This window comes from Drosophila guanche, unplaced genomic scaffold (assembly GCF_900245975.1).
Source record: "Drosophila guanche unplaced genomic scaffold, DGUA_6, whole genome shotgun sequence".
Classification (NCBI taxonomy): domain Eukaryota; kingdom Metazoa; phylum Arthropoda; class Insecta; order Diptera; family Drosophilidae; genus Drosophila; species Drosophila guanche.
This window is the reverse complement of record NW_022995752.1, coordinates 3,739,289-3,759,047: the sequence shown is the minus strand read 5'-3', so window position 1 is coordinate 3,759,047 and position 19,759 is coordinate 3,739,289. Positions and strand designations below refer to the sequence as shown.

The following is a 19,759-nucleotide window of genomic DNA, read 5'->3' as shown; positions in this document are numbered from 1 at the left end:
TGAGGGACAGCAGGACAATTGGGAGCAGGAGTTCCTAACAATAGATGAGGTCAATCCGGCGGCCAATGTGCCGCAAGTTGGCCCTCGTTAAAATCCTATTCAGCCAATCAAGATTCTGAACGTTGAGGAGCTTGACGGACCCCAGGGACTAGCACCTAAGGACTAGTATTAATTAAAATTTAAGTTGTTGATTTAATATTTTATCCTATATTAGCCATATTTTCTTATATTATAGAGTTCGATATCGAACACTTTAAATACCGATTATACGACTTATTACGACGTCAGCTACAAGAAGAGGATTGGGTCATCAATTTCCTCTCTTTCCCTTCTCATGTTTGCGTTTCAAATATGAGCACAGAAATAATATACGTTTACACTGGGACTCATGTTTGCGTTTCAAACGTGAGCACAAAAAGGAAAAACAAAATATTTTTTATTGATTGAATGATTGATTGGTTAAGTGTAATTTGCTTTGAGTCGCTGCAACATGCTATGCATTTCGCTAAGAACTTGTTAATTTAATACCTTGTTTACCAATATTTGCCTCGTTTTATAGCAGAATAGTAGCGGAGTGTGAGTGTCATAGCAGTGAGACTTTCGGCTTCAGTTATCGATATGACATAGGCACTAATCGTTTTTGAATTTGAATTCGAAATTTGATATTGAGAGCTGGCTTCACCGGTGTTATGCTTGGGCAACAAAATTGCGTGACTAATCGACAGGAATGCAAGGAAGACCATTAGTCTGTCGATTTGATATTTCAGAAATTTTCAGCATTTATATAAACTTTCAGATGGTAAATTATGGATAAAATGCGAGAACTTTCATTTCTTACGTACGAATTTTGATCATTGCCATTTAAATCTGGCTTCCTCTGGCAGCCCTTTCTCAACTACATAACGCTTTTCAGTTTCCACTTTAACCTGCAATAGAAACTATTTACACGAGGAAGACCAACAGTATCAGCTTCATGTTTGTGGCGATTTAAACTATTAGAAATTCTTTGCTTCATGGAATATTATCCATGCATTAAACTGTGACCTTTTACATTTCTTATGTAATTTCTTCTTAAGGCCCAGTACTAAGATGCCCAAAATTTTCGGTCTACCGATATATGGAATCATATGATTTTATTCGACAGATCATATACCACAAAACCAGATCGTTAAATACTAAAATACCGACGCGAAAGAGAGATGAAGTCTATCTGCTGTCGATAGAAACAAGAAACGAGGAAGGGAACCAGCGAAACAAGCGCAAGAGGGCTAGAAAATATGAATAGATGGATTTTGAATTCATTAATCTTATTCCCGGCCCTCATTTGATCAATTTACAAGGAGATAAAACATAAGTTTGTTGCATTTCTGTCCCTCAGGAACGGACTTATCCAATAATGCGGTTCTTTCTCCATCCATTGTTGTCCTCCAAGCCATATATCCCCTCTGAAATAACACACTCCACATGATTTCATACAACATTTGCATTTTTAATCGGATTTCACTTTGTTAACAAACACAAACAGTGTACCCAGAGAGCATGCATTTGCCCACTTTGGTCATGGACACAGACAAAAATATATGGCAAGAAAATTGTTGGCATCTGGGTACCGGGCATTAAGATCCAGGGAAGATCAATGAAATTACCGTTTGTATTACGTGGAATTTGAGTTCTAATAAAGCCATCGATAGAATAAATGTATAAGTATCGATATATAGATACCAAAAACGAAGAAATAGGACTGCAGCTATCGATGTCACAACAAGAAGAAGATGAAGAGACTGATCCAAAAAGCTGTTAGGCTGCATGTTCCAGCTCCTATCAAATTCGAAAATCATAATCAGCATCGATTTCCTAAAGAATTAAAATATAATCAAATTTTCCTTATATTCACGCAGTTTTTTAGCATGCCGGCCAACTATCGAAACCAGTGCATCTCTAGCCCTGATGAAATTCCTGCTGCGCATCACTAACATTTGCCGTGCTGAATTGTTTGTTTACATTTTGTTGCCATCAACTTTTAAGCCAAATTAAGCGATTAAACAATGTCGGACAACGAGTACGAGCGCTTTGAGATCACCGACTACGATCTGGACAATGAGTTCAATACGAACAGACCACGCGGGCGGCACAGCAAGCATCAGCAGATCTATGGTAAAGAATTTCTTTCTGCCAGCAGTAGGAAAATGACTAAAAAAACCTCTTTCTAGGCATTTGGGCGGACGACAGCGACGAGGAGAGCCCCGGCGATGGTGGCGGCAAGAAGCGGCATGGCCGCCAAACCAAGGACTACACAATGCCCGTGAATTTTGTGGCCGGCGGCATACAGCAGGCGGGAAAAAAGAAGAAAAAGTTGCTAAAGGGTGAAGAAAAAGCCGGCAAGGAGGAGGCCGACGACGCCAAAGCGGGCGAGAAGAGCGACGACTCAAGGGAGAGTGGACGCCCGGCCTTTGGCCAGAGTGATCCGAGTTCAAACAGCTCCGAGGGGGAGCAGGAGCAGGAGCGACCCTCAATGAGGGCGAAAACCACGTTCCAGCATCACTCGCACATCGCTGGCACGCGAAATGTGGGCGCTTGGGAGCAGCATACGCGCGGCATTGGCGCCAAATTGCTGCTGCAGATGGGCTACGAGCCGGGTAAGGGTCTGGGCAAGGATCTGCAAGGTATTTCGCAGCCGGTGCAAGCGCACGTGCGCAAAGGACGCGGCGCCATTGGCGCGTATGGCCCCGAGACTGCAGCCAGCATTGGCGGTAAGGCGCAGGCCATCAAAGTGGACGAGGATGTGCGTGAGGCGAAGGAGTTCAAGGAGCAAATGAACAAGTGGCGCAAGGGAGGCGTGGCAGAGCCGCAGGAGAAGTCCGGCAGGCGCTACTACTACAAATCCGTGGAGGAGGTAATAGCCAAGGGCAAGAAGTCGACGCACCTACTCTCTGAGAAGCTCAGCAAGCAGCTGGGCAACGTGCCCGTCATCGATATGACGGGACCGGAAAAACGTGTGCTCAGCGGCTACCATGCGCTCGGGCAGACCAAAATCACACCCGAGGAGACGCTCTACGATGCGGAGGCAAGCGGTGCAGCCGTCCCCGTGTTCGCCCTGCCCGAGCTGACGCACAATCTGCAGCTGCTGGTGAGCCAGTGCGAGCAGCAGATCATAGCCATTGACAAGTCGGAGCGGGAGTCTGAGAGCCAGCAGACGGCGCTCCAGTGCGAGTACAAAAAGCTTGAGGAGATCGTCCACCTGGAGCGGAATCACATCAGCACACTCGAGGCGGTGCTCCTGCGGGTGGAGCGGCTGAGCGAGGATCCTGACATTACGCTGCATGCCGCGGAGCAGCTGTTTCTGCAGCTGCTGGAGGACTATGGCGCAGAGTTCAAGGAATTCGGACTGGCTGATCTCGCCGCAGGCGTCATTGCGCCGCTGGTGAAGCGAGAGTTGGTCTCGTGGCAGCCCCTCGAGGAGCCCACACAGCCGCTGCAGCTGATCAAGAAATGGCGTGGAATGCTGCAGCGTGAGGAGCCCGCAGAACAGCAGCCACGTAATGTTTTCGATCCATATTCGTCGCTGATTTGGGCGGGCGTGATGCCCTCGTTTCGCGCCTGTGCCGCGCTCTGGCAGCCCAAGGAGCATCCGCCAATGGCTGCCCTACTCGATGCCTGGGCGCCGCTGCTGCCCACCTGGGTGCTGGACTCTGTGCTGGAGCAGCTGGTGCTGCCGCGCCTCGTCTCGGGCGTCTACGATTGGGATCCGCTCACGGACACTGTGCCCATCCACAGCTGGGTGCTGCCTTGGCACGCAATTCTCGGCAGCAAGCTGGAGGAGTCTGTTTACCCGCAGATACGCAGCAAACTGGGCGTGGCGCTGCAGGCGTGGTCTCCCCAAGATCGATCTGCGCGCGCCATGCTGACACCTTGGGCCAAGGCCTTTCCGGAGGAGGAAATGGTTGACTTTCTGCAGCATCACATCACGCCCAAGCTGCAGGGTGTGCTCTCCGAGTTCATCATCAATCCGCTGCACCAGGACTTGGAGCAGTGGAACCAGGTGTGGGAGTGGCACGAGCTCATACCGCCCATGCACATGGCCAAGCTGCTGGACAAGCACTTCTTCCCACGCTGGATGCAGGTGCTCGTCATGTGGCTTAACCAGTCGCCCGACTATGCGGAAATCTCGCGCTGGTACACCGGCTGGAAGAGCATGCTGAATGAGTCGCTGTTGAGGGAGCCCAGCGTCAAGGAGCATCTACGTCGTGCGCTCGAAATGATGCATCGAGCCAGCGATGCGCTGCTGCAGCCCACGGCAGCACCGCCTCCACCCACACCGCCAGCACCGCCCGCTGTGGCGGGTCTGCTGCCGCCACTCATGATGATGGATGTGGCACCGCCCACACAGCTGGAGTTCAAGGAGTTGGTCTCGCAGAAATGTGCAGAGTTGGGCATCATCTTTGCTCCGCTGCCAGGGAGGAGAGAAATGGGCAAACAGGTAAGGTTGCGGGGGTTTGGAACTTTCAGTTTTTCCTTGACTAATCTTACGATTTTTGTAGATTTATCGGGTGGGCAAACTCTTTTGCTACATCGATCGCAATGTGTGCATGCTGAGCGATAGTTCCTTTAGCAATTGGCAGCCAGTAGCCCTCAATCATTTGCTGGAACGCACACAGACGGGTTTGTTCTAGCCAAGAGCGTTGGGAGGTAGTGGCGGTAATACCAGAGATCGTTGGATGTTGGAGGCTGGCAGCTGCAGCAATGCTTGGAGCTCGGAAGACGGAACAAATAATGGCAAATAAAAGCGAGGGGACAGCTAAAGGAAAGTGGCAACGGACCCGCTTACAATGTAGAATCGGAAGAGCAGAAAAATTGCAAATTCTTTGAGATTTGCCTCTAAACTGGAAGATTTTATCTTCTACAGGTTTCTGTCTTGCCACAGAAAACCTTTTAGAATCTGCTGCAAGTCAGGAGCTGCTCAAATTGTATGATAATTGTCTTTGTTACTAGATAAAAAGCAGATTTTGGACCCTTAGAAGACGCTCCTTAGAGAAGAAATTAGAGAGAGAAATTATAAATTAGCTTTAGAAATTAAATATTTTAAACCTCTTAAAACGTGTAGTACGCAGCCAAATGCAGTCATTAAATGCTGTGAATGGTGTTCAAAATTAAATTATTAAGCTAAGCTTATGGGAAGATTAATTTTATATTCATTGTGCAGCATAAAGTGGCCCAAAAGTGCACCCCAAACGCCACTTGCCATCAGCCCCAAAACGAAACCAAGAGTAAGAAAACAAGCCTATAATTCGAGTAAGCAAAAGTTTAAATATGCTGTTCATAACTTTTGATTGTTACTGATAAAAGCCAACTACAAATTACCATAAGCTATAAGCAGCGTTCAGATATGCTGCACCCATTTGGATTGCTCTATTAGTCAATGATTTGAAGGAAAAAACTGTTTGCTGATAGCTGATAGAAGTTCCAATCTTTATGCTGATTGCTGATAGTTTCTATTGGTGCTGCTTTGGTGCCTCCTTTCACCTGTTTTTCTTTCGAATTCAGTTGGATTCCATAGCTCCATGACAAAGGGTGTTTGGAGGCGCGTTTGCTCGCTCGTTTATGGACCATATGGCTCCTATTTTTCAACACCCTCTACTCACAGTATATCACAGCGATCATAAGAACGCACAAACGTTGAATCATCAATTGATTTCTCGCTGGTAATTCCAAAATAATGTCTTGTTCTAAGATAAGATTAAAGTGGAAGTTGTCACAAATTCATACAATCTATCAGATGATTTTTTAATGTACATTTTGGAACTAGGTGCAGGCCTGGAACGCGGTGAAAAGTGCGATAAATATGACACAAAAGTGTATAATCAATTATCCATAAAATAAACTAAAAGTGCGTGTAAATCCAGCAACAGTGTGATTATTTGTTGCACGTTAAAGACGATAGTGATAGGCTCCAGTGATAAAAACGTATCAAACACTTCCCTCTAAGTACAGCAAAATTACAACTTTTCGATTGCTTTATCAACACAGATTGTCTGACTGTTCAAGTAATTGCGTGAGGAAATTACTTACACTTAAAACCCGTTTGATTGTGGCTAATACTCAGAAGTCAGACGTTACATTTGCGACTGTACAGATATGTCTTAAAGGAAATGGCAAAGAGGTGTGTGGAATAGTGGGTGTATCTCGTAAACAGAAAGATCAGTGGAAATATTCCCATATTTACACCTTAATTTCAAGACTGTGTCGAGTAAGCAGGCCACTCGTTAGCACTTGAAAGTCTGCCATAGAAAGACATTCTGCAACAACGAATAAAAATAAATATGGAAAAGTTTTCAAAGCCATACAAATATTTTTGTATTTGGAACATCAAACCCAGAGATCACTGTATGTAATCATGTATGTATGTAGATGTTCGGAGCAGCAGCAAATATATTATTATTAAGATCAGCTCGCCATGTTTATATTCATACTCTCTTTATAATCTCTTATGCCAATATGCCATTGTCCCGCTCATCGCTCCCTCTCACAGTGCATAGAAGCGCGCGCAGTTGTAGGGGCCGAAAGTAGGGAGATAGCTTAGAGCATCACCGATACACAGAATTCCCTGTTCGGTAGCGATTAAAAAGTGCATGCCGAAAGAGAACTCCGAAAGGGTAAGCTTTACGCCGAGCTTACGAAAGAGAGTCGCTGCACTGTTAGCACAAGCAAGCGAGAGCCGTGCGCTTATCTTAATAAGAGAGTTAGGTATCGAGAGCATAGAACTTGACCTTGACGCTTGACAGAAATTCCACTCAAGTCAGCGAAAGATCACGCGAGTGTACCGTTAAAGCTCCCAAACGTCATCAGATCTTTAGTCCGGTACAGCCTAGCTTCACTGGAATGAGTTTTGCTAGAGTTATTAGCAAAGAGTCGATCGACAAAACCACGTGATTGTGGCAAGTCTTATTGTATATATGGAGATATAACCTACACAAAACTTACATAATCCCTCGTGGTGAAGTTTTCTTGTAAGCCATAAATTCACAATAATCTGTGCTGATCTGTGCTAGTGCCTAGTAAAAACAATCAACCAAGGTGTCTGCCGTGAGCTAGGAAAGTGACCAGTGTAATTTATGCGAATTAAGTTTATAGGACAGAGGTCAGGAGCCCTTAGCAGCCTAAGTGCGCATATGTGCATATACGTGGTGCTCCACGAGAGGCGTATCACCGAGGTGATCCCCCAAACTACAAGGGGTAGCCCTCGATTCCCCCATCTTCTGCTCCGAAACGCCGAGCCCCGAAAACCTCTGACTTGGGTCAACAATAGTGAGGCGTAGCAACCCTTAGGAAGCTCAGCGCGTAAGGCGGCGCCTCGGAACCTTTCACCAACTCCACTGAGACCACCAGTTCGTCGCACTCTTTAGTGCAAATGTAAGCTGCAGTTTGACATCAAGCCGAATGTTTCACATTTTAGCCCGGTGTCCAGAGCTAGAGCATTGGACGTGATTTTGACGGACCTGACTACAGAGGAGCCACCGCCGACAGCAGGACAGATGTCCAGAGTCATGGAAGTCATGGAAACATGAAACATGAAACACATTTATAATATGTTCTAGCAAGCAAGGTCGAAGTGGTAGGATGAAAACTGCCTGATTATTCTAGGGTCTATACGGTTCGATTTACCTTAGTCGACGACACCTGAGTCTCCCATGGTTTGAATAGAGTGGTTGATATCATCATCCCCCATTTCTCAACAAACAAATAATTAATCCACTTTCCATACATTCAGTTCAGTTTAACCTGTGTTCTGCACAGGTTCTGCACTCGCATTATGCGAGTGTGTGTCAGTACATAATATAGGAGAGAAAAGAACGAACCCCGACAATCTGGCGAGCTTAGATAGAGCTAGAGGTGCACACGAAATCTCTTTGTACTAGTTTGGGTAAAAATACATCTATCCCACACCTGCACGCTACACAGTCTAAAGTATTGTCGATCGCAGCGCATCTCCGAGCAGTCAAATTATTTTCTATGTCCAACTCGAACCCTTTCTTTTAATCGAGCTCTCAAATTATTGTGAAGTTTAACGCACCGAATCGTAGTTCACGGCCCCTTTAAATTGTACAAAAACTTCGAATAATAAACGAATATTTCAAAAACTAAAAAGAACTAACTAAAAAAACTAACTAAAGAATAATTTTCGCCTAAAGCTTTTTCTTTGGCAGAACTTTTTTTAAGAATTTTTAGAGGAATTTTTTTGTTTTGCTGTTTTCAGAGGTAATGGTTCCTTTTTCCATAACTTATGTATCCTAGATCTGGTTGTGAAAAAACATTGTCGAGCTGAACAGCTAAATGATGCAGCTAAAAATTGAACCCAAACACTTTGTGGTTTTAGTTTACCGTCTGGGAAATATTAAGCTTTAAAATGAAAAAAATTATGATTGTGTGAGGTATTTTTAACGAAATTTTGACTTTGAAGATATTTCTGATTAAAATCAACTTAACCTATAAAAATGAAAAAAAAAATCCAGGTAAAACTGCTAGAGTATTTCTGGCTTAAAAAATAGTTCTGCCTTCATCTTTAAAGCCGAAATTTTAACAAAAAAATTGGTTTGGTTTGATGTGGAAAAATTGTGTCGGGGCAAACACTCTCGGTCGCTCTTATTCACTCTTCTAGACCATAAATATTATAGCTTTACAAATAATTGAAATTTATATAAAATTGCAAATCACATTTCATTTCATTTATTTATCGAACTTCAGGCATCTAAAAATGTTGGAAATACTTTGATTCGAATTTTTTTCATATTTTCCCAAGTTATTTTCGTTGAATTGGTTGCTGTAAATCCAATAAGATTATACGAAAATTATACTCAATTATGCTGAAATCTAGTAGTATTATTTTAAGACATTTCAAACATCTTGGTTTGTACAATTATTCAACTTCAATTATTTTAATTTTACGACTTTGTTACAAATGTTTTAGCTATATTTGATGTAGTGTTTTTAGTAATTTTAATATTTTAGAGCATTTTTAGAGCTACCATTGAAAGACTGCTTCACCTCAGCTCAATAACCAATACAATAAATATAAGTTATATATAAAACTGCCATAAATAAATTCGTTCTATCTATGAAAACGTGCACATATCAGTTTTCCCGCTGCCTTTTCTTTATTTCGGGGTTTTCTATTTTATTTTTGTGTTTTTTTGTATGAAAAGGGAATGTGAGTGGGAGAGAGAGAACCCATAATAATTAGCACTCTATCGATAGCATAATAATGGCACATAAAGGCATAAAATTAGGCAACCAAAACCCGGGCACGACCTCTGGCTACGAATTTCGCTTGGGACCGCGCCACGTATTGGGAGTAGTTTTTCCCCCATTGAAGGGTTGTGGGTGGCTGGTAATGAGATCCGCCCTGACCTGTCCCTTATCAAACTGCGGAGTGTGTCAATGTTTTCTTTTTCCATTATTTTTTAGAGCTCACAAACAGCGTTGCGAGGCCATAAATTAAGGAACATCGGAGAAACTCGGACAGAAATCGCAGCGCCATGGCCAAGTGTGGAAACCGAATGTGGCCCATTCTGCTGCTACTCACAGTGGCCCTGGTGCTCGTCTGGCGCAACTTGCAACAGGCAAAGCATCTCAGTCAAGCGCAGATATCCAGCCGAAGCAGATCCCATTTTACCTTTGATGAATCTTTGTACACAACCGAGGAGTTTTCGGAGGATTATCAGCAAGTGGAACAGCCACCCATACCACCGCTCACCCCACGCGGCCAGTTGTTGCAACAATTGCTAAAATGCCGCACGAGAAATCTTACATTTGAGCGGCTGCAACATGGCGAATACTGGCTGTTGCAGAATCTAATTGTTGGCCGCAAAAGTCGGCTGATGCGTTGCACGGAATCGATCACATACACCACCAATGGGGATTATACGTTCTTCGATAATTTGGAAATGGTGGCAGAACGGTGAGTGCTTATCGCTGGGGTCCATGAAACTATTTGGTGATAAAGGTACACAATCTATTGTGATGAGTGCTGAATTTATGACTGACTGATGGGCACATAAAAGCTGAAATTACATTTATTTGGGGGCATAGACAGTGATTAAAGTGCCACCTAGAGGTTAGGTAAATACCAGTAAAAGGTTATACTTTTGGTAATATCGATATGTTGCATCATGAAATATTCTTATATATTTTCCACACAAGAATCATGCCAAGCGGAACATAATTACACACAAAATGTAGCAAAAACAGCCTCGAAACAATTTAAAATTGAAAAAATTCATAATTTACAATCTGTTCCCCTGCTACTAACTATTATTTATATTTATTTATTAACTATTTATCTCTCCCACAGCTGGCGCGCACCCATTAGCTTTGCCATCCACGCACCCGGCTACGATCTAAACACCACACTTGACTCCATACAATATGTGAAAAATTGTCTGCCTGGCAGCGAGTACATCAATGACTTTGTCACATTTCATTTGTATTTTTCGAATTTGCATATGCCCGTAAATGTGCCACACAACGAGGCAGAGGTGCTGCAGCGGCCCTTTGTTTGTGAGCTAAAAAATGGCACCCAAGCACCGCCGCCATGGACTTTGAGGCCGCGTGAGGCTATGTACAAGGTGGCCGCAAATCTCACATACCCGATCAATGTCGGACGGAATATAGCACGAAAGGCGGCCAATACGTACTTTATCTTTGCTTGCGACATCGAACTTTATCCCAGTGTGGGTTTTGTGGATCAGTTTCTCGATATGGTGGTTGCTAATCAGAGCATTCTGGCCCTGGATCCCAAGCAGCCTGGTCGTGTCTATCCTTTGCCTGTCTTTGAGCTGCAAGCGGGTGTACCTGTACCCAATGACAAGGCGCAGCTGCTGGCCCTGTACCGTGAGGGTTTGGCTCAAACGTTTCACAAAAAGATGTGTGCCTCATGCCACAAGGTGCCGGGGCAAGAGCAATGGCTGAATCGTGCGCCCAGCGTCACGAATGAGCTGCACGTGTGGAGCGAAGCGTTGCGGGAGAAGGAGTTTAGGTATTGGGAGCCCTTCTATGTGAGCGACAACAAGGAGCCAATTTTCGATGAGCGAGTGACGTGGGAGGGGCAGTCCAACAAACGGATACAGGTAATCATCGATAAACTATCGTAGAGTTTTGTATGAATGTTCGATAAATAATAGTTTAATTGTGGATAAATTGTTTGATAAATGATATACAATTTGTCGATATTTTGATGATTCATGCACGATTGATTAATAAATAATCGAAGGTTTATCGATGATTTATTAATTATTTATGGAATGTTTTCACGAATAATCGATGTATAAACGATCGGTTGTAAACAAATGTTCCAAGAAAACTCAATTAATTGTAGATAGATTATTTAAAAAAATAATCTAAAATGAATCGATAACATTTCGATAATTAATATGCACTTATCGATAAATAATCGAAAGAAATTCAAAATTTGTTTGAAAACTATTCGGAAAATATTTCAAAATAATCGATAAATTGATAAATTATCTCTCTTTCAGAACTATGCCATGTGCCTCTTGGGCTATGAATATCACGTCCTGCATCCCGCCTTCCTCGTCCACAGTCCCGGCATCAAGAAGAACAATGGCACGCAATCAACTCGCCAGATATACGCCCGAGATATGACGCGTTTCATTAAAACCAAAATCGAGCCCGAATATCGAGTCTTGTATGGCCGCCGAAAGAGCTGCACAACGTGACACGAGCTGGGGAGGAACTCCCAATAGAACGGAATTTAGATACAGAAAGTGATATTCTCCCCCATTTATTTTGCTAAGTGTTCGTTTTGTTATTTACATTTTAAATATAGCCATTCAAGGCCATATCGTAGCGTTGTTTCATTAACTGACTATAACGCGAATGACGCGAACGAGTATACCAATTCTGTGCAAAATCCTTGGGCACTAAGCTGTAATTAAAGGAGGGACTTGAAGTGAGGTAGAGGTGGGATTTTTCACTTTACGAACCTTATCATTTGATGGTAGAACAAATGCCAGATGTGCCACAAACGTGAGTCTCTGTCTTGGCCAACAGTTACATGATCATTGGGCTTAATGTTCTGCCAGCTATCCAGAGTGCGACGTATGAGAAAGGCACCATCCAGGATAATGAAAGTGTAATTCAAGTCCATTAATACTTGGGCCTAGGGAAGAGATTTAATTAGAGATTTAGGGTGGGAACAAATAATTTCTTAAGCCATTTTTGAAGCCCCTTCGTGCACCTTTAAATTAGCACCATGTTTATAAATCGATTCCATTTGATTGTTCTCATCGTAGAGCGGTTCCAGCTCATTGATGCTCACATAGGCCACGCACGTATCCATTTTCTTTGAGCGGCTAAATATGTATAAATCATCTCTGATATGCCGAGTGCTTAGCCATTCCATTTGCACATCGATATTGTCGTACACAGGACTCGTGATATTGAAATCCCTCAAAATCATAACCAATTGGAATTTATTCTGCGCCAAAGGTGCCTCCAGCACATGCGGGAATGTCAGCAAACAAAAGACACTTACATATAAGGAAATACAAAAGATATTTTAACAAAGAAAAAAATTTAATTCAAAGACTATTCAAACCCACGTGGTGTAAGGCTGTGATATATCTGCATAACGCCACACATCATGATTCAATACGAAATTCACAAATTTTCTGGGAAAATTATATGTCGGGAGCATTTGCATATCCATGGAAAAAACATAATACGTTAAGACATTCAAACGTGCCACATTCCTTAGCAGATTCACAGGATATTGCAGCTTCTTGCGATGCCAGTAGGTCTGATCTTGTGACGAATTTAAATATATTGGCGCCGCATCACACATCAAGGAATCGGCCGTGACGCCCATGCTGCCGCGTCGGATATTCCGTGGCATGTGCTGCCCATGCCACACCAAATGAACGCTGACATAGCGACGCATAAGGACGCTCATCTGCAGGCAGCTATTGATGTAGGCCAAACCTTTCATGGTCCTAACCAGATCCTCACCATTGGCATAGATCGAGAGGCTAATGGGCGCCTGCCATCTGACCAGCAACGTTGGCAGCAGCTTTAGGTCCGCATAGGTGCCATGTGTGGCCAGTGTCACACTTTCATTAGCAATTAAATCCTCGCCCGCCACTATATAATTATGCCATACCCAGTACTCCCCATGCTGACGCACATACCCTGGATAATGGCGCGTTTCAGCCTTGTCTCGCTCGAAATTATTTTGAATATTTTGAAGCAACAGCTTGAGGCCATAGCCAATAAGTACGAGAGTGAGTATCAAGAGGATTTTTCCAATAAAGGGAGACATTTTCCTTTTTAGCTTTTTGAGTAAAACTACATATTTATACAGGGTATCAAAAGGCTACTTGCTGGTTGTTTAGTTCTTACTTACTGTTTACTAGCACAACCAGCCGTTTTGGAGTGGTCGCAGTTGAAATAGTGAAGGGGAAAGGAAATAAAACGAGGATGGACGTGTGAGACGCTTCTTACGCGTCACAACTTTTATACCCGGTACTTAGTAGTGCATCTGTACCTTGTGGTTTTTTTTTTAATTTCAAATTTTGTTCTACAAATGTCATCTACCTCTACATCTACATAACTTCTCATGCTCTGTTAGCACGCCCCCCTCCGCAAGAGCCACACACTGAACGAAGCAGAGTATAAAATGAGAGAATGTGCAAAAAAAGAGAAAAAAAAGCTGCTGGACGCTATGGGGGTAGCCACTGAAAATTAATTTCTTCATTCTGGCTATAATAATAATCCAATCTGATCCCAATTTGGTGATCTGAAAGATGTGGTTTTCTTGTTTTTTTTCTTGTATTTCTTTTTAGTTTTCTTTAATCTCCAAAATTGTGGATACCGCAGATCCAGGCGCTCAACAAGACGGACGGATGGACAGGCAGACATGTCTATATCGACTCGGCTTTTGATGTTGATTAAGATTATATATATATATATATGTATGTACATGTGTACCTTATGGGGTCGGAAACAAATGAGGCGGCTCAACCCAATCGGGGTCTGGCAACGACGCATCGTCGAAAGCAAGTGCTGTTTCCGAGAGTAATCAAAGACTAGGAGTTCGATTCGTGGTTCAAAACAAAGAAAACGTATTCAGCACATTAAAAAGTCTGAATGTAAAAACAATAATAATCCACATTCTACAAAAACATCCGAGAAAGTGGATGTTAAAAAACAAATAAAATATACCCTATTTACTCCTATAGTATAGGATAGACTATTAAATCACACCTACAGGTGTGATGATATAAATAGATGAAAGAAATTAAGCTAAAATATGTTTTTCGGAAATTCGCTGAATCCCTATCGGTAGGCATTTAGAGTTGGATCGCTCATGAGTGAGTGAACAAAAAATAGTTGTTCACTTCAGTGAGCTAGCTTAACATGTTCACTAATCTTTTGTTCAGTTTCTCAGTTGTTCACTTGGTCACTCAGTTGTTCAGTTGTTCGCTTACTTGTTCAGTTGTTCCCTGTTTAGTGGGTCTGTTCACTTGCCAGTGGTTCGATTAGTTAGCTCAATCGTTAGCTTGGTGGCAACAATGTTTTCTGTGAACTGTGTGGCAACTTTGCTTAAAGCGTGGCGTCCATGGGCGGAAGACCTTTGAGCCGCTGGACCCCGTCTCGGACACCCATGTGCGCGCCTTTCTGAGGAACGAGCGCGAGAACGCCATACTGTCCGTACTCGATGAGACTAATCGTTTGGTAAGAAGTCATAAAGTGTCGACTCGGTTGGCGGTTTTTCGTGATGAAATGCCTGGAATTACATTTTGCAGATTTCGTTAGTCAGTGGAGAGGCAAACGTGGCGCAGAATCTATTCAGAGTGGGGTGTGGAGAAGGAGTCCCTGCTGAATGTCCTGGTTGGGCCCAAACAGGATGAATTTCCCGATGTTCAGCGCCAGTCTGTGTCCACAATTCTGCCAGAGAATCCCACGCCACGTTCCCTGCTCAATCGCACCAACTCAATTGCTCAATTGCACCAACCTGCTGGCAGCGTGCGCCCGTTTGGCTCGACGGCGAGCGTGAGTACGACATCGAGCAGCTCACGTACAACGGCCTGCAAAGCCTCATTCTGGAAAAGTACGGAGAGAACTACTCCAATGCAAGCGAAAAAGCGCCCCTCTACTTCAGTGTACTCATACTTACGGGTCAGTTCGATTCGGCCAATGATTTTGCCATTGCCATGGCCATTGCCTTGAATAAGATCCACATACTAAGCACACCGAGCTCCATGCATCAGGCACTGATTGACTTAAGCCAAGTGCTTTTTAGCTTACCAATACGAAGGATGCGCTTCACCACTATTTCCTGTTGCGCCACTTAAAGGACGGCAACGGCAGCAGCCTCATGCTCAGCTGTGTCAGCGATTTGCTTGTCGAGAACTGTGACCAGCAAATGATTGAGCTGATCTTTGGCAGCGCAACGGCCCTTTCGCTTTCAGCGGCATCTTGGCCCTGTTCCATGCCATGGACTTTGACAAGTATTTTCTGGCGGGTATGGTGGGCGATCAGCTGGCGCATTGTAGCAATTTCGAGGCAGCCATTAGGCTGTACTTTGTCGGTGGACAGTTGGAAAAGGGGATGCGTTTGGTGTGCTCGCTGGTGTCGCAGGTGGTCCATCAGTCGCCGTCGCGCCCACTGTCCATTCGCTAGGTTCTCGAACAACAACTGATTCTTATTGGCATAGTAGCATTTAAGTGCCACTTGAGCGCAGGCTGCCTATACTTCGGGCAGAACATTTTTATGCAGGGCAATCTCCTTTTGGAAAACTTCAAAATTCTCGAGGTATTCCATTCGAGAGCCATTGCAATCGGGTGCAGCCTTCGCAAAGAATCTGACCTTCAATTCCTCTCCATTGTGCAGCTGCACGGTGCACCAGGATTTGAAATGCAGTCATCTTGATGAAGGTATCGCTGGCACAGGCCGCGTATCGCGCTGTGAGTCAACTCCGTGTCGATGTCAACTGTTTGGAGATTTGCCCGTAGCCACAACGTTTCATATTCCTCCCTCCCACAATTTGCGACTTTCACTCTAGCGTCTAGAGTCTTAAAAATGCTTAAAATACGTCACCCGAAATCCTATATAGTTGATTGGCTCTTGGCCTAGACTGTATATAAAGGGACACACATTGGTGGTGTGTCCAGTGACAAATGTGTCCGACAATTTGTTGAAGCTAATAAAATGTTGTAGGGAAAGTTGGGGAAAATATCAATGGAAACATTTCCTTGCGAAAATATTACAAAAAATTACATATACAATACAATAGATTAAATTTTATTAGTAAATGAATGATATAATTTAACATTTAGGAACAAATTATATAAATATATTTTCATCTTTTCTATCTTTAGTTAATTTTCAGTAATATCTTCTCCATTGATATTTTACAACAACTTAGAACTTCCGTGCTTAGCATACACTTAGAGAAAAAAATTACATTATTAAGGGAACTAAAATAGATTTGTTTTCTCTCTAGCCCTCTCCTTAAGGGGTTTACCTACAAAAATCTCTTCTAAACATCATTACCAAAGCGATGAAAAGTGCTGGAAGTCACTAGTTCATTTTCTCTATACAAAAATCCTTCACCATTGACCGCGTTACGTAGCAAAACATTTGACACAAGTTCCTGTCGGTGAAAATGCTGCGAAGAATCAACATCCAAATCCATTAAATGAGCTTCGTCATCCTTCCACCATTTCTGTGGCTGCAAGTGCCACAATTTTTGACCAACTTTGGGCATTACATAGATAATAATCTGGGGCTGTGTCGGTGGATTTTCTACCGTAGATTTTCCAGGTAATTGCTCTCTGTATACAATGGGATTTAGTGGATCTGTGCCATAAAGTCGTTGATATTTTTCGCTATGCACCACAACCATAATCTCTATAAACGCAATCAAGGCCAAGGTATCATAGGCCACAAGCACTGAAAAATTGACATAAATATGTGATGACTCATTAGGTTATATTTATGTGACATACTTGCATAGAATGTGAGCATCAGTGTTAATACAATTAAAGTAGTTAAGAGCACTACATGACGGGCAATGCGCAGGGAAATCACCGCTACCACAACTATTTGTACGGTGTAAAAGAATTCAAAGATAACCAGAGGCAAAACATGATACTTCTTGAGCTATGAAAAAAGAAAACATTAGAAAGAGTTGGAGATTAATTGAAAAACCTCACCCTATAGGCACCGAAGGCGCCCAGAATGCAGGACAATATATGACAAAAGCTGTAGAGCTGTACAAACATCATAATTTCCCGGGGATCTGCAATGGTAAAAATAGTAGTTTTAGTTTACATTTTCCACATGATATTCCCACTTACATTTCTCCACCCAATTTATGGATTCCTGTACAATAGAACTAGTACGATAATGTGCATCATTTTCAAATATCCGAATCACGGAAAATATAAAAGCAGTGCCATTGTTAAAGATAACATACATAATGATGACGCTCTTGCACTGCAAAATAGAAGAGATAAATATATTTATTAGTACTCCCTTAAGTCACATAATTACCATGGCAAAAAAGCATATAATCAGAACACCCAAACGCACTGAAGCGCAAAAGAAATAGCTCCTCATGAGCACCATGTTGGCTCCAAACTATTCTTGTTTTCGCCGACATTTTCGTGGGGACGACTGTTCAGTCACAGCTACAGCCAACGAATGATAAATGTGGGGATATATTTTATAAGCCATAAACTCCATTACCGCCCATGCATATATGGGTATCCATTCCAGATTGGCATCTCTTGAACATGTTTTTGTCATTTGTGTGGGGTAATTGCTACACCTTTTGTTTTCAGCTGTCAGTGTTTGTTTTGCTGTCCTGGAAATTGGTTAATTTTACGCTTGATTTATGTTTGAACACTACAGAAAAAATTAATATTAATATGTTATTTATGGAATCGTATATGTGTTATTGCTCAGTGCGTTTGGGTGTCATCATTGTGGCGGTACTAACAATTGTAAGGCTACCCCTTAAGTGTATCTCTTTCATATTGTTCACATACATCTTGCCCACAGCTACGCTGCATGTCCTTGAGCATTATGGTGTTTGTGTTGGGCGTTAAATGTTTTGACCCTTTAATCGATTTATTCGAACACGATGCGGACTATAAGGATCGCAAATTGGTGCGCAAACTAATCAATTGGATCGAAAATTGCAAGTATTATAATAGATATTTGAATGCATAGTATTTGGCATGTATTTTTCAATCATTTCTAAGGCATTTTTCTTTTCTAGCGCCTGAAGATTTTCTGCTGACAATGCAAATCATGTTTTATGCACACATTGCTGCAGCCATTTTGAGCATTTTGGGCTCCTTAAAGGTATTACTTTTGCACCAAATGCTTTTATAAATAAATGTTCTCTTTTCTTTTTTAGTTACAAAAATGGTTGGTGATGCCCTTGGCCTTATTTGAGTTGATGTACTTTCTAGAGTTTACCATTCAACACATTTTTCTCATGATAATGCTGAAAAAACAAATCAATTTGGGTTTGCTTATAATTCTAACCCTCATAGGCAGTTTCTATATACGTGAGTGTCCTGTAATCTTTTCCAGAACTTCAATTAAACATTTTTTACTGCCAGTTTTTGTTGGCTACAATGCCATCACCTGTGTGGCCATGTTTCAAGTCATTTCGCTGGTTCGCAGCCCTCAGTATCGAGAGCTCTATGGCGATGATCCGTTTCATCCGCTCGCCACGAGGCCACGAGACACTTCGGTGCAGCAGCTGCGTGTGCTCAAAATGGACACCGACAATGACACGGACATTGATGAGCAGAAGCGTTTGTCCAAGCTGGGCCTGTGGCCACGTCGGCATCCACAGGTGGTTTCCGTAATACCTGTACAGGCGCCATATCCAGCCTACAAGTGGTGGCAACTACACGCCATGGACACGGGCCAGGATAAGCTGCAGCTGGACTCGTCGGCTGTCTATCGTAATTGGCAGCAGTCGGAGCTACTCAATGGCGTGGGTGGTGAAGTGCAGCGAAAAAATGCACTGAATCGCCGCTATGCAGAAAGCCAAATGCATCGATGGTACTAGGACACCATCCTCAGTGGTCACCTTAAGCAAATGTAAGGGGTATCCTTTATCAACTTATTCAATAAAAACCATCGATTCCTCTTTTGTGCACTCAACAATCGTGAGACAAGCTCCTCTACTTTATCCTTGGCTTTCCACTCGCCAAAACTTTTACGATTTTTGGTCCTCTCTCTCTCTCTCTCTCACTCTTTTTTTTTCGCTTAAACGGCACTACAGATTATGCAACTGTCTGGGAAGGACACTTTGCATATCCAACGACGAACAGGAAGTGGTGGGGTTAGGGGTTTTCCGGGGGGTTCCTTCAATGGTTTGGGATTCGACTTACAAATGCTTTTTGCCATTTTACATTCAAACAACAAAATGCAGAGCAGCGGTAGAGAAAGCAGCAAATAAACAGAGAGAGAGAAAGCTTCAGGGAATAAAGAAAGAGAGGTAATAAGAAAGAGATGGAAGAAGGAAGAGAGGTAGACCGAGAAGCCATAAGAAATGGCCGCTGGACCATTGTGTTTTTGTGGATGCATAAAAAGGAAACCCAAAAAAGAGCACAACTAAAAAATCAAAGTGTCTAACAATTGGCGACGGATGCAATGGACCATGAGCCTTCTCTTGGATAAAGGCATGGGTGGGGGGATGGATACCAACGATACACTCAAT

At 43.0% G+C, this 19,759-nt stretch overlaps 5 protein-coding genes across 5 annotated transcripts; 3 read left to right on the top strand and 2 right to left on the bottom strand.

Moving 5' to 3' along the window:
• The first annotated feature begins 1,962 nt into the window (after nt 1-1,962).
• On the top strand, nt 1,963-5,088 carry LOC117587749 (septin-interacting protein 1). Its single transcript, XM_034278672.1, has 3 exons — nt 1,963-2,154; nt 2,211-4,477; nt 4,539-5,088. The coding sequence occupies exons 1-3, from the start codon at nt 2,046-2,048 to the stop codon at nt 4,668-4,670; spliced, it is 2,508 nt and encodes an 835-aa protein (XP_034134563.1). The 5' UTR covers nt 1,963-2,045; the 3' UTR covers nt 4,671-5,088.
• A 129-nt stretch (nt 5,089-5,217) lies between these two features.
• LOC117587750 (beta-1,4-glucuronyltransferase 1-like) lies at nt 5,218-11,852 on the top strand. The gene is made up of 4 exons (XM_034278674.1): nt 5,218-5,699; nt 9,460-9,952; nt 10,346-11,120; nt 11,529-11,852. Exons 2-4 carry the CDS (start codon nt 9,531-9,533, stop codon nt 11,727-11,729), a joined length of 1,398 nt encoding a protein of 465 aa, XP_034134565.1. The 5' UTR covers nt 5,218-5,699; nt 9,460-9,530; the 3' UTR covers nt 11,730-11,852.
• On the bottom strand, nt 11,792-13,382 carry LOC117587751 (beta-1,4-glucuronyltransferase 1-like). Its single transcript, XM_034278675.1, has 4 exons — nt 12,615-13,382; nt 12,251-12,542; nt 11,997-12,172; nt 11,792-11,938 (listed from the first exon to the last, which is right to left on the bottom strand). Exons 1-4 carry the CDS (start codon nt 13,328-13,330, stop codon nt 11,830-11,832), a joined length of 1,293 nt encoding a protein of 430 aa, XP_034134566.1. The 5' UTR covers nt 13,331-13,382; the 3' UTR covers nt 11,792-11,829.
• A 3,170-nt stretch (nt 13,383-16,552) lies between these two features.
• Nucleotides 16,553-17,643, bottom strand: LOC117587982. The gene is made up of 5 exons (XM_034278990.1): nt 17,569-17,643; nt 17,373-17,511; nt 17,229-17,314; nt 17,022-17,175; nt 16,553-16,965 (listed from the first exon to the last, which is right to left on the bottom strand). Exons 1-5 carry the CDS (start codon nt 17,641-17,643, stop codon nt 16,553-16,555), a joined length of 867 nt encoding a protein of 288 aa, XP_034134881.1.
• A 302-nt stretch (nt 17,644-17,945) lies between these two features.
• On the top strand, nt 17,946-19,105 carry LOC117587884. Its single transcript, XM_034278861.1, has 5 exons — nt 17,946-18,020; nt 18,079-18,217; nt 18,299-18,384; nt 18,440-18,593; nt 18,648-19,105. Exons 1-5 carry the CDS (start codon nt 17,946-17,948, stop codon nt 19,103-19,105), a joined length of 912 nt encoding a protein of 303 aa, XP_034134752.1.
• The last annotated feature ends 654 nt before the right edge of the window (nt 19,106-19,759 follow it).